At 28.4% G+C, this 14,629-nt stretch overlaps 2 protein-coding genes and 1 pseudogene across 2 annotated transcripts; all 3 read right to left on the bottom strand.

Annotated features, from left to right (window-relative positions):
• Positions 1-2,424: 2,424 nt before the first annotated feature.
• LOC102589767 (basic form of pathogenesis-related protein 1-like) lies at positions 2,425-2,974 on the bottom strand (annotated as a pseudogene).
• Positions 2,975-9,395: 6,421 nt separating this feature from the next.
• Positions 9,396-10,208, bottom strand: LOC102589441 (basic form of pathogenesis-related protein 1-like). Its single transcript, XM_006367029.2, has one exon. It carries the CDS (start codon positions 10,165-10,167, stop codon positions 9,628-9,630), a length of 540 nt encoding a protein of 179 aa, XP_006367091.1. The 5' UTR covers positions 10,168-10,208; the 3' UTR covers positions 9,396-9,627.
• A 2,445-nt stretch (positions 10,209-12,653) lies between these two features.
• LOC102594110 (basic form of pathogenesis-related protein 1-like) lies at positions 12,654-13,157 on the bottom strand. The gene has a single exon (XM_006367040.1). The coding sequence runs from the start codon at positions 13,155-13,157 to the stop codon at positions 12,654-12,656; it is 504 nt and encodes a 167-aa protein (XP_006367102.1).
• Between the last annotated feature and the right edge of the window lie 1,472 nt (positions 13,158-14,629).

Genomic DNA, 14,629 nt, shown 5'->3' with positions numbered 1-14,629 from the left:
CCCAATAATATAACACACTAAAATTTATAATTTAATACCAACTTAAAACACTTGTTATACAATTCGTCAAAAATCCAAATGACTTTTTTTACATATTACGAAACACATTTTCTTACAAATTTCTTTCCAATAATTCTATTAAATTCATTATTCTAATATACAATTACTTTATACTTTAAGAAAAAAATACACAAAACAATCATAAAAACAGAAAATCACAAATATTATACATTTCACAACAGTTAACAAGTAATGATATTATCTTAAACATAGAGACGATTTACAGTTTAATATTTTTTTCCCATTTCAATGTAATTTAAAAACAACACTAAACAATAATAAATACTAACCCAAATGATCCCATCTTCCACCATGTTTAATTAGAATTGATACGTAATTGTTCATCTCAATAAAATCAATTTTTTTTCAATGAAAAAACCTTCAATTACTCGATTCTGGTAATTTTTTAGGCTGCAGAATTAAGAGAGAGAAACGTTGAAGAAAAAAAGGATATGATCTGATTTTTTATTTTAATTTAACTGATTTTGAGTGAATTAAGGATAAAAAATATTGTTAATTTGTTTGGATTCCTTATTTCATGCTAATCATTAAGGATAAAAAAAATTGTTAATTTGTTTGGATTCCTTATTTCATGCTAATCATTAAGGATAAAAAAAAATTGTTAATTTGTTTGGATCCCTTATTTCATGCTAATCATTAAGGATAAAAAAAATTGTTAATTTGTTTGGATTCCTTATTTCATGCTAATCATTAATTATCCATAATAAGTTCAAATTAAATTACAGGCCACAATTTCAGTTTTTTTCTTTATTATTTTTAATTCCGTTTTTTTAAAACTTTCGTTTATCTTTTTATTTTTTTTAAAGATTTTTCCAATTAATAAAAACATTTCTTTTTTTTTTGTGAATTTTGTTATAACCTGAAATTTTTAATGCTATAGCTTGAAAGTCTAAATCTACTGTTATAGCTTGAAAATAGTACTATAATATATGTCATATATGATATTTACACTTTTTAATCTTGTCAAACATTTTCTAACTTATTTTAAGTCATTTTTGACTTGTTTAAAGTTATTTTTATATTTGTCAAACACTTCCAAAAGTCAAAAACTGACTTAAAAGTATATTTCACCAACTTTTAAGTCAATCCAAACACCCATAAAAGTAGGTATTTCACATGTTATACTTTAAAAATATTTGTCTTAAAATCTTTCTTAATTCTATCCATTTTAGTTATCGTGATTAGTAAAAATAATTTATCCAAAATAATTGTTATTTTAGAAATTTAAGATATAATTAATTGTTGGTTTTACTTTTACCCTGATCTAATAGTAATAAAGTAGGGAGAAAGATTAATGTGGTAAAAAAGAGAGTGGTATCAACTAAATGATCAAATCTAATTAATGTTGGCGAGCAAAAGAAATGGAGTATATGACAAGTAAAATGAATCATAGAGAGTACTTGTCATTTTATAAAATTAAGATAAAATTACTTGATTTTATCCCATTTTACCCCTTATACTAAGTGTTCTTGAAAGTAACCAATATTAATACATACATTACAATAAAAACACCTTTTATAAGCGATAATAGATATACACAATAACAAAGAGGGCTAAAGTCTTTACCAGCATTAATTAATTGTCATTGGATTCAATGTCGCTAAATGCTTTAGGAAAATTTACAAAGAGCACTAATTGATGCTAAAAATATATTTTTAGTTGTAATTAATCTATTATCATTAATTAATTATTGCTAAAAATCATTTTTGATACAGTAATATCTTAAAAACTATAAATTTGAAGACATATCAAACAAGTGATTATTGTTCAAATTTCAATAAAATTAGCTTAATCTTATTTTTAAAAATTGGGTGTCTACTCATTGAAGAGAGAGAGGTAATTAATAGTAATTAGTAAAACAAAAGATTGAATAAAATACTTCTTATTCGTTGATTTTTCAAGAAACGTTCAAAAGGGAATTACATGTCAACTAATTAATTTTATTTGAAAAGTTCAAAATCACTTTTTGTCGGTCTATAATTAATCTATCCGTTTCTATTTACATTTCGTCCTTAGTAAAATAGACGTTCCTTAATATTTGTCATTTCACAAAGCTAATACATAATATTGACACTATTCTTCCTATTTACCCTTTGAAAGTTGTTAGCCTTGAAAGAATAAATTTGACCAATATAGAAAAACTAAGCAAATAATTTATGTTCATTAATCAAATTAGTCAATCAAAGTAAATTAATTCATGTTCATTTGTTGAAAAATCTTCAAGAGAACACTAAATAAAGAAATAATGATAAACTTATCTACTAAATCAAAGTAAATTAATTCATGCACAGCATCGTACTACTGGACTTATTTTCCTTAATTAATTAACACATAAAGCTTAATTTATTCAGTTGGAAGTTCCAACTTGGAATCAAATTAGTTTGCTGGTTGCTCTTCAAGATCACCGTATGGACGTTGGCCTCTCCAATTACCTGGTGGATCATAATTGCAAGCTATAAAATACCACCCGTTATTGCACCTGACCTGAGCACAACCAAGACGTACTGAATTACGCCATACTACTTGAGTATTGTGTCTACATACTTTTCCCGGTACAAAAATATTCAAAATATAATTGTAGTACCATAGCTTCTCATCGACCCACGTCTTCACGGCACCACCGCGTTGAGCTGGGGGAAAGCGGAGGCTAGGTTTTTGCCATAGGGGCCACCTGACTGCTGCAGCCTGCAGTCCCCAATTCTTTGATTGGCATAATTTTGAGCAAAGGTAGCTAGTCTGTTGTCCCATGTCATAGGGCCGACACCAACTTGTCTACGAGCTGCATTGTGAGCGTTAAGATAATCTTGGGGAGAATTTTGAGCTTCGGATATAGAGGGAAATATAGCAAAGGTAATAAACAAACAATTAATAAGGCAATATTGGAGTATCCCATTTTTGTGCTTTGGTGAGAATTAAGGAATAGTTTGGATTGGTTTAAATAGGAAAAAAGAGTTGAATAGTCTGCAATTTATGGAAGAAAATTAATTAAAGAATTCAAAGGTTACTTGTTAGTAGACTCTATTGGATTATTTAATAATCATGTGATGAGATTAGGGTGAAACAATAAATTAGTAAACTTTTTCCTTTTATTTGTAAAATAATTTTCACAAAAGTCATATACATTAGCTATTTCTTTGGTTTTAATTCGTTCTGATTTTGATTTTGTATGGAGTTTAAAAAAGTAAAGAATTTTTTAATCTTGTATTCCTAAACTAAAGATACCTAGAATCTAGAATGTATCAAACTGACATTTAGAGCCTGTTTGGCATTGCTATTTAAAAATGCTTATTTTTAGAAGCGTTTTTTTCAAAATAGCTTTTCAGAAAAATGTTTTCCAAAAAATGCAATTTGTGTTTGGCAAATTCATTTGAAAAGTGTTTTTGATAAGCAATTTGTGTTTGGCTAATTTTCTTTAAAAAGTGTTTTTGATAGTCAAATTACGAAAACTTTAATTACATTTTTAATTTAATTATTTGAAATGTAAATATTCAAATTTTCAATTAGTATTGCACATAGATAAATATTGTTGATTTTTTTTTAAAAGAAGAATCTATTTGTTATTTATTACCTATTTTTTGGATTCAATCTTAGCTATTATCCTCTTCTTTTTTTTGTTATAATACTCTAAAGTTTTAAAAATTCAATCTAAAATAAAATAATACGTCAATTAAGAAAAAAATTTTGTTATTCTTACTTTTTTGGGAGGGTCTAAATCTTTAATTGTTATTTTTTCTCATTTTTAATCCAACAAAAATATTGTTGTTACTTTTATTTCTAATATGTACATAAAGTAATATATACAATATAATATAATAAATAATAATATAAAACATAAATAAATAAAAAAATATTATATAAAAGTAAAAAAATTAATAAGAGATATATTGATAAATATGTATATATGTAAGGAATATTTTAGTTTAAATAATTAATTTTCTATTTCTGCTTCTGCTTTTTTTTTAAAATAGAAATTTTTAGCTTCTTTCCAACCGCAGAAAAACTGTTTTTGCTTCCATTTAAAAGCAGTTTTAAGAATTTGTCAAACACTTAATTTCTCAAAATAAGTGTTTTTTTTCTAAAAAAAAAAACACTTCTGGCCCTCCCAACAGCAATGCCAAACATGCTCTTAATCTTGTGATTTTAAATATGTTAAGTTACAATTAAAAAGTTGCAATAGAGAAAAGAAATATTCTTTTGAAACAAATTTTTAAAAAAAATTCAAATAAATTGAAACAAATATCTTAACTTAGAGAAGATGTATGTTATAGTTGAAACATGAAAACAAAAAAGACAGCGAACAACTAGGAGTTATTTTAATTTCTATATATGAACTTGACTTTAATTTCAACAATTTCTTATTAAACACACAAGAAACACGATATTATGTATTAAAGCAAAAAAAGCAACCGTAGTTCATACTTTAAATTTAAAAAATAAAGGCCTACCCATAAACCTGCAACGAAAAATATACTAGATCCAGTATTCTTATAACAATCACAATGAAGAATCTACAATAATTCAAAAAGGAACAAAACTCAGATCCGAAAAAAGAAAAGATGAAGAACCAATTGTCAATCCCTCACAGACTAAAATTTCAACATTATATATATATATATATATATATATATATAAAATACTGCGAAAACGTATATACACACCTCTTATATGTTATTTTTGGTGTATTTAGGCCACCTTATAAATATAACGTTAATAGTGCGTAAACGTATGTTTATATGTTATTTCTAGTGTATGTAGGCCACCTTTTATATATATATATATATATATATTATAATAACTAAGCGAATATACACACCTCTTATACGTTATTTTTAGTGTATTCAGATTTCAGGCCACCTTATATATTCATTCTATAATGTATAAATAGTGTATAAAAACGTATTAAGTTTTGTTTTATACATTTTTATACGAAATGAAAATTCACTCAAACACCACCACATTTCTACCGGTCCACCCCCCAGCTTATTGGTTGTTAAATAACTTCTTTCTAATTGGATTTTCTTGGAATTCATTGCTAATCGTAGCTAAAAAGATCATCTTGAAATTTTTATTTGTTTATCTATAAAATTTATCGGCCGCTAATTCATTGTAGCGAAAAGAAATACATATAGGATAGAACAAAGAGAGAATATAATATAATATAAAATATAGCATCACCGTGGAGTTTTTCTCATTCATATGGAATTAACTTATTTATGTCACTCATATAACTTATTTTTCTTACTTTTATTAATTAAGAAAGTCATTTTCTTCTATTTTTAAGTACATTTTTTGAAAAATATTTTCCACATATACCAAACACACCCTGTGAAAGTTAAAGAAGAACACGCCACATCATGCAACTATTTGTTTAAATGATAAGAGCCGCGCCTCAAGCCATTAGTCATGTGATTTAAACATTCATTTTTTTTTTTCACTAATAAACTATTAATACTCTCCATCTCAAATTCTATCATACCATTTGACTTATCATTAAAAAAAAAAAATTAAAAAAACTGATCATTTGAGTGATTATAATTTTTTTCTTAAAAGGTAAATAAAAAAACTTAAAAATAAACTATTTTTTATTACAGGAATATGACAAATTTTTACAATAAACTTAAAAGATAAGTGTCATTTAATTTAAATTAAAAGATAATACTCTATTTTTCCAACAGTACTTGTTCATTATTCACTTTGCACACTTCTTAAGAAACTATAAATAGAAGGATAATTTTACTATTTTACCCTTTAAATATAATAAATATAATATCTTGAAAAATGTAATACAAAAATTACTATAATTAACGATAAGGGTAAATTAAGAACTAAGTGTAAAATTATCCATTTATTTCATAAAGTAAAAATATATTATTGAACATTCCAAAATAATATAGTAGACAATTATTATTAAATGGACAGAGTACTATTTTCACATTATCGTTTATGGATGTCATCGATTTCTTCTCGTTTTTGATAATAATATTAATAATAATACGTGGTGAATCACTAAGATTTAGGATCACGGGGAGCAGAGTAGAGAGTGCTACTTTGACCCTTCAAACATTTTTTTATAAACACGTGAGAAGCACGACAATATTATTAATAATAATTAAATACATAGAAGCAATACATTTTTCGAATTATTAAATAAATAATTGTGTGCTTCTCGAAGCATCATCAATTTTTTATTTGTAAGAAAGAAAAATAGGCTGCCCATCGATCATCTTTGTAACCTCACAACAATCTTATACGTATAAATACTAATGTATAAACGTCTATAAATACTTTTATACATTATTATTAGTGTATGTACGCCACCTTATATGTAGTATTATTTACATGTATGTATATAGTGTTATTTACATGTATCTGGGGTACACACTCTTTCGCTCTCCTTTCTCATCTCTCACACACCTCTCTATAGGTAACAAAACCAAACCCAACCCGTCCAACCCCTTTGAATTTGGCGGGTTATTGACGCTCATTCATTAGCTCAATCTATTTCAATCCATTAAAAATTAGGCTGGTATGTAATCCAAATTGGTTCATAAGCAATCTAGTCAAAATATTTATTTATTTAAAAAAAAACTTTTTTTCAATTTGATATATATATAGCCATAATAAAGAAAAAATAATTTTATTAGGTTCTAAAATAATTTCAAAGAAGGATTAATTACCAAACTACACATTATTTTTTATCCCATTTTCTATTATTCACTACCATTCCAAAAAATTACAAAAATCTCTCTTTTCCATAATTTCTCTCACTTTTTAATATACATCACTGTAAACTATCATCCAAAAAAAAAAAATCCTTCTTTCACGTATCATCAATTATCTCCATCAGTCTATTTTTGAGTTTCGGATCTTTTATCTTTCTGATTCATCAATTGCAAGTTATTGAAGAGGTAGTTATTCTTTATCTAATTTTTTTTTCTTTCTACTTCATTTGGTATCAAATTTTATTTTATTTTAGCTTTTTCATGTACAAATTTAATCGAAGAAGGATGCATCTTCAATTTCAAAATCGATTGGGAAAAGAACACCCAAAAAAAAGGAAAAGGTCGAGTTGTTGGTGGCTCCGGTAAGGGCTTTGGGTCGAGATCCATGGGTGACGTCATTGTTGAAAGTGAAAAAAAAAGCTACGGGAGTTGATGTAGAGCAAAGAGAAAGTGTAGAAGGACTTCTTCATCATTTTTTTGCTTTCAGCAAATTAGATTGTTGATTTTTTTCGATTTTTTGTTGTTCATCTTTTTCTCATACATATGAGTTTAGATCTTTTAATATATCTAGTTGATTTTTATTTTTAAATTAATGTATAATTTGTTCGTTTCACCTTTATGATACATTACAATTTTATCATGTACAATATATCATTTTCAAATATTAGTTTTGATACATAACCCTAATTTATTGAAACACAAATTAATATGTATCATGTTCATAGCTATGTATTGGATACACAAATATTACAAATTTCTTTATCTTTTACTACCGACTCATACACCCAACCTTATTCAACTAGTAGAAGGCTATGTATCGGTAGACACTATAAAATATTATTGTTGATACATAAACACTAATGTTTTATAACAAAATTGTATCATATTCATAGTTGTGAATAGGCCTAACCCATCGGTGACCCCCTAAAGTTGGCACGATGTTTTCACTTAGACACCTTAATTAGGCGATATTTAGTTTAGACACCTCATGTAGGGTCCCGCTATGTCATTTTGACACTTTTTTTAATATCAGTAAAAATATATAATATGTGTGTTACACTCACAAATGACGTGTAAAGTGACAAATTAAACGATTTGTATCAAAAGTAATTATTAAATAATTAATTTTGAGTAAAAATAAAAATTGACCAATGAATTAATGACACATAATATTTTTCCCCAAATAATTACAAAATAAATAAAAACCAAATAACCCCCCCCCCGACGATCGTCTTCTCCAAAGCCCCCAAAACCCAACCTGTAAATAACCCCCACCCCCAAACCCAAACCCCACACCTTTCTTCTCGAAATACCCTAGTGTGCACCATTTGAAATTTTCATTACCAAAAATAAAAACCTCCCCATCCCTTTTGCAGAAACTACCCCCACCTACATCCGCACAGTACCATTGCTATTTCAAAAAAATAAATTGCTTAGTTAAAAGAGATTCATATTAAATTCTTCAATTTAAAAACATTTTCCGTCATTTTAGTTGTAACCTTCATCTATAATGGATGAAATTTAACTTGGCAAAATGGTGGCAGAAAATGGGGAAGAAGAAGAAGAAGAAGAAAATACTTTAAAATTAACTAAAAAGTCATTTCAGGTGCGAGTCAGTGAGTGTATTACCTTCATTATGCCATGTAAGTGAAAAGTGTCAAAATAACTTAGTGGGACGCTATACGAGGTGTCTAAAATGAACATCGTCGAGTTAAGACATCTATGTGAAACATTGTGCCAACTTTATGGGGCCATCAATGGGTTAGGCCTTATATATATGTTTGTTATGTGTATAACATAGTTATGTATTAGATGTTGTGATGAATCGCATGTTGTTAAGTATCTGCAACACTGTTTTATAAATAAATCAATTTATATCATATTCATAATTTTTTTTTGTATATGTTACATAACTATATGCAATTATCGACTTTTTTTTAATTTGTTACAATTTGGGAGAGAATTTGAGAGAAGAAATTTGAAATCTGAATTGTTTGGAGCTGTTATTTGGGAGTGATTAATATCAATTTGATTTGCATGATTTGGGGAACTGACATTTAATTTTATGTTTAATTTCCTTTTTAATCTCAACAAACTAGTTGTATAATGTATCACAATTAATGTATCCGGATGACGGATATTTGAAGGAATTTTTGTAAAATAGAAAAGAGTATGGATAGAATGTAATTTAGGTCTTACACTATGAGATTTATGCAAGTCATATTTAAAAGAATACTAAAATAATTAGGCTTGGTAAAAATTGGGTTATGTTGGGTCTTTGACCCATTATAGAACTCATTACCAAATCAGTTTTGACCCAAGTAAATTTGGGTTGGATTGGATCTTGACATAATTTGACCCGTCTAAATTTGACTCAATCCGTCTGATTGTCACCCCTACTCACCTCTCTCCCTATGTATTTATATTTTAAAGTGTATTTTGATAGTAAAAATATATGTATCTAGGTGTATTTGACTTCAAATTTAGTATGAAATGATCAATTAATGAAGTAATATTTAATTATTTCATAAGAATTAGTAATAACAGAACGTGGGCCGAACAGAATTAGTACAGAATTTAGGCCGAAAGCAATAAGCTGCAACATACACACATCCAATAAAGCCCACAAAAAGCTGTAAAACAATATACACTGTGATACACATATACCAAGAAAAAAGCACGCATATATATAAGTTTAGACTACATTTTTCCCCAATCCCCAGTCACTACCTAAGATAACATCACATAAGCATAGCCTGGATTTTATTTTCCTTAAACATTTGATCGTTTTATTCATTCATGTTTTGATCATGTAAACTTATAATTAGATATCAGTTGGAAGTTCCAACTTGGAATCGAAAGCCGGTTGATTTTCAAGATCACCGTATGGACGTTGTCCTCTCCAGTTACCTGGTGGATCATAATTACAAGTTATAAAATACCACCCGTTGTTGCACCTGACCCTAGCACAACCAAGACGTACCGAGTTACGCCACACCACCTGAGTATAGTGTCCACATACTTTACCCGCTTGACAAGTATTTGAATTATAATTGTACCATTGCTTCTCATCGAACCACATCTTCACAGCACCAGCCGCGTTGAGCTGGGGGAAAGCGGCAGCTAGGTTTTCACCGTAAGGGCCACCAGAGTGTTGCATCCTGCAGTCCCCAGCTCTTTGATTGGCGTAATTTTGGGCAAAGGCTGCTAGCCTATTATCCCATGTCATAGGACCGACACCAACTTGTCTACGAGCTGCATTGTGAGGGTTAAGATAATCTTGAGGAGAGTTTTGAGCTTGTGATGAGTGAAATATAGCAAAGATAAGGAAACAAATGATTAAGGCAATATTGGAGTATCCCATTTTGTGTTTTGGTGAGAATTAAGGAATAGTTTGGATTGGTTTAAATAGGGAATAAGAGTTGAATAGTCTACAATTTTGTGAAAGATATTATAAAGAATTGGAAGGTGTTAACTTGTTAGCAGACTCTATCGGATTATTTGAAAAACATTACTTATAAGATTAGGTTGTGAAAGTCAGAGAATGACATGTCACGTCATATAACTATTCGCTTATATAAATGATGATAAGAGCCGCCACTCGTTATTCTCGATGAAAACCATTAGGTTCGTTCGGTAGCTGGTTAGAATTGTACCCTAAGTATTAGCTAGCAATGTAGATGTTAATTATGAGTGAATTTATATATACCTTATTTATATCGGTATAATTAGTTATGCAAAGAAAGAATAACAAAAGTCTCACATTGATAGTTAATGAGATGGATAAACTCCTTATAAGTCTTGGACAAGCCTCATCTCTTTGAATGTTTTTAGGGAGTGAGTTAGGCCCAAGACCTAACTTCATAATATGTATGAATTGTTTCATCTTCTATCATGCCTAAACTGAATACATATATAGATTCCTTCATAATTTAGAAATATATTAGTTATGCGAATTTAATTTTTAAATTGTCAACCAAACGTTGTATTAATAGTGAATAACTTATTTCCTAGCTATCAACCTTATAGATAATTTGTTTCTTATCCCGTTACCAAATGATTATTGTTTGAACGAACATTTTTTTCCGCTCGATTAAATCATTACTATATTTTATTATATATATATCAATTTCTTCTAGTATTTTTTTTGTTAAAGGTAGATGGAACAGAAGATTTCACCTGCCCATCTTATTTTTACTGTTATATTCGAGAGTTATTCCACTTTCTTTTTTAATCAATATATCAATATAAAAAAAAATTATATTTAATATTAATTTAATTGTAAAATATTTATCTATTTTAAATGAAATAATTTATGATCACACAAATATTTATAATTTATTTTAAACTATAATATCACAGAAATTTGGAAAAAGAATATGACATAAGTCATATTTTATGAAAGATTTTAACCATTTAGCCTTTTTAAGTTTTGATATTGTTAAAACATCAACCTGTAGTTAAGAGCAGCCTCCATAAAGTGATTTTGCAACAACTTTTATATCAGAAACGTAAAAGCCGCCATTTAATAATAATAATAAAAAAATACTAATAAGAATTATTATAATAATAATAAGGCGGAATGACCTGGAAGACCCTTATACTTGGCTTGGATTGTCAACTAAACCCTTCTACTCATGACTTTGTCAATTGAACACTTAAACTCAATGAAATACAGTATTTTAAACCCCTTAGACCATTGACCAATCCTATGTGGCAACTTAATAGTTGAGGTGGAACAAATGTATGATCTCACGCGTGAAAAGAGCATAAACAGGAAAATTTGAGACTAAATCTAATTAAAAGAAAAGAAAAAATAAATAAAAAGACAAATTGTCTTTTCCCATTTTCTTTTTCTTTCCTACCCAACACCACTATCGCTCTTCCCCCCACCTAGTCCCATTTTTCTTTCGTGCTCCCTTTTCCCATTTTTATAATCTTTAATATGTTTGCAAAAAGTATTTCAAAAATTCTTTTCTAGAAGTAGTTGCTTCAGTTTTTGTGATAAAAATATATGAAGAGAAGCTATTGGGGGATTGGGGAGGGGTAATTTACGGGCGGCTAGGTGATAGAGATCTGACTATTTTGGAGAGTGAAGAAGATTTATTGTATGTCTTTGTAAAATTAAGTGGATCATATATATATTAGAACATATTAAGATATTTTAGTGTGGTTCATTGACATTAATGGAGGAAACAGATTCACAATGGTTCAAGCGGTGGATGAAGACTTCGGTAAAAAAAATGGCGAAAATTATGAACGATGAAAACTTGGAGGACAGTGATAATTTTTAGTTATTTAAGGTAGTGCTAACCAGTAAGGAATAAGGAAGTAAGATGGCAGTGCCTTTGGTGAAAAAGAAAAAAATGAAAATTTTAAATAAAGTAAAAAAATAAGTGAAAAGAAAAAAATTTAAATTTCTTAAAATAAAGTAAAAATGAGTGACGTATCACTAAAAGTCTGATGTGGATCATGACATGTATTTTCATTGTGTGTTTGAAGTGCACGTGAAGTCAAAAGGATTTAAAATATTGTGTTTCATTGAGTTTAAGTGTTCAGTTGGCAATATCGTGAGTAGAAGGGTCCAGTTGACAATTCGAGCTAAGTATAAGGGTCTCTCAGGTCATTCCGCCTAATAATAATAATAATAATAATTAAAAAAAAACTTTTGGATGTGACGAGTATAGTACTTTGACCCATTAAAACATTTTTTTATAATAAGGGGATTAATATGGTTTTTTCTTGGTGAGTTTCTCTCCATTCTAAGAGCCTATCCAATATCCATTAAAAAAATTGTCCTTAATTGATCAAACTAGATTAATTTCTCGGAAAAATTGATAGAAATATTGCTCACGGAATAAAATCACCCGGTGGATCATCATAAGGACGTTGTCCAATATAATTACCCGGTGGATCATAATTGCACGTTATAAAATACCACCCGTTATTGCACTGAACCTTGGCACAACCAACACGTATCGAATTACGCCAGACAACTTGAGTATAGTGTCCACATACTTCTCCTAATGCGCACGTATTCGAATCAGAATCATACCATTGCTTCTCATCGACCCACATTTTCACGGCATCAGCCGCATTGAGATCGGGGAAGGCCGCGGCTAGGTTTTCGCCGTAAGGACCCTGAGAGTGGATCATCCCGCAGTCACCAATTCTTTGATTCGCGTAATTTTGGGCGTAATCTGCTAGACTATTATTCCATGTCATAGGACCGACTCCAACTTGTCTACGTGCTTCATTATGAGGGATAAGATAATTTTGGGGACAATTTTGACCTTGTGATGAATGAAATATGCTAAAGGTAATTAAACAAGCAACCCAAATGGAGTATTTCATTTTTGAGTTTTAATGAGAACATAGATGGGTTTTAAATTTTAATAGGGAAGAAATAAGAATGCTGAGTTTAAAAGTTTGCAAGTTGTAAAAGAATTATTAATTGAACGGTTACTAGCTTTTAATTGGCACAATTTTTAGCCAATTTTGAATAGCAAAAAAAAAAAAAAACTATAGTAAATAAATCGTTCTTAAGTTTGATGAATATCTATAACGTAACATTTCTTTATTTTGATGTTTCACTATATATATTGAACTCCCTAATTACCATTACTATTATCCGTTACTAGGAGTACTATATAATTAATGAAAAGAAGATGAAACGTAGGATTTGGTGAGAATATATAATTGATTGGACAATTAAATTTTGTTCTGCCTTCTGCAAGAAATTTTAACCACAGGATATACTACTACTAGTAAACAATATTCGAGCAATTTAATTTGTTCTTTTTTTTAAAAAGTTTTTATATTGTTTAAATGATCCCTCTATGTTTTCTGAGTCAAGTCTATCGCATAGAGCTTACCTAATGCGGTTTATGTATATTTTGCAGGGTATTACACAATGAGGGTTTATTCAGTGTGCACAAAATGTTCACCACAGAGTGCTCCCCAAGGGTAAAAGTTGTGGCAAAAGTTATAAGGTTATCTTGCAGTTCAAATAAATAAATTATATATATATACTCGTTTTGTTCACTTTTACATATCCACTATTTCAAAAATAGATTATTACTTTTACTTGTCACTTTTAACATATCAAGAAAGAAAAATTATTCTTTTACATGTTTTATCTTAGTACTAGATGATGTTGCCCGTGCTATGCACGGGACCAATAATATAAATTGTATATTTTGGGGCTAATAATCGAGTTTTTGAAGCGATTGTTTGCGTGGATAAAGGAATAAGTTTTTTTTATCACAAACATGTACTTTCTTTGACGTTATTTAAGGCATAATAAGACTACCCATATACAACATTTTTGAAATATTTTATATTGTCAATTATCATCATTTATAGTATTTTTACGATAGATTCACTTCAAGAATCAGTGGAATTTTTTGTATTTTTTTTCAAAACATATTTTATGTTGTCAATTATTATGATTTATAGTATTTTTACGCAATTTTTAAATATAAAAAAAATAAGACAAATAAATTAAAATGGACTCAATATATGTTATTTTTGTTGTCTCAATTTATGTGACACAAATGAAATTTGGAGAGTCATCCAAATTTTCATTTTTTTTTTAAATGTTTGAAGTTATTAATTAATGTTATTTATAATATTTTTATGTAACTTTGAAATAATGTACATTACTGGTCACTTTGTCCTAATTTATGTGATATGGATAAAATTACAAAATTAACCCTTTTAAAATGTCTTTCAGATATTTTAAGTTGTTAATTATTATTATTTATAATACTTTTTTGGTAATATTAAAATGATATGTGTTATTTTTTCTGTCCAATATATGTGAG

The sequence above is a fragment of the Solanum tuberosum genome, unplaced genomic scaffold (genome assembly GCF_000226075.1).
Source record: "Solanum tuberosum cultivar DM 1-3 516 R44 unplaced genomic scaffold, SolTub_3.0 scf00682, whole genome shotgun sequence".
Classification (NCBI taxonomy): Eukaryota; Viridiplantae; Streptophyta; class Magnoliopsida; order Solanales; family Solanaceae; genus Solanum; species Solanum tuberosum.
Note: the sequence above shows the minus strand (reverse complement) of the source record. Positions and strands in the feature narration are given on the sequence as shown.

Bases quoted from the DNA above. Each gene is read 5' to 3' on its own strand.
- LOC102589441 (XM_006367029.2), bottom strand. From the start codon at position 10,167: ATGGGATACTCCAATATTGCCTTAATCATTTGTTTCCTTATCTTTGCT.
- LOC102594110 (XM_006367040.1), bottom strand. From the start codon at position 13,157: ATGAAATACTCCATTTGGGTTGCTTGTTTAATTACCTTTAGCATATTT.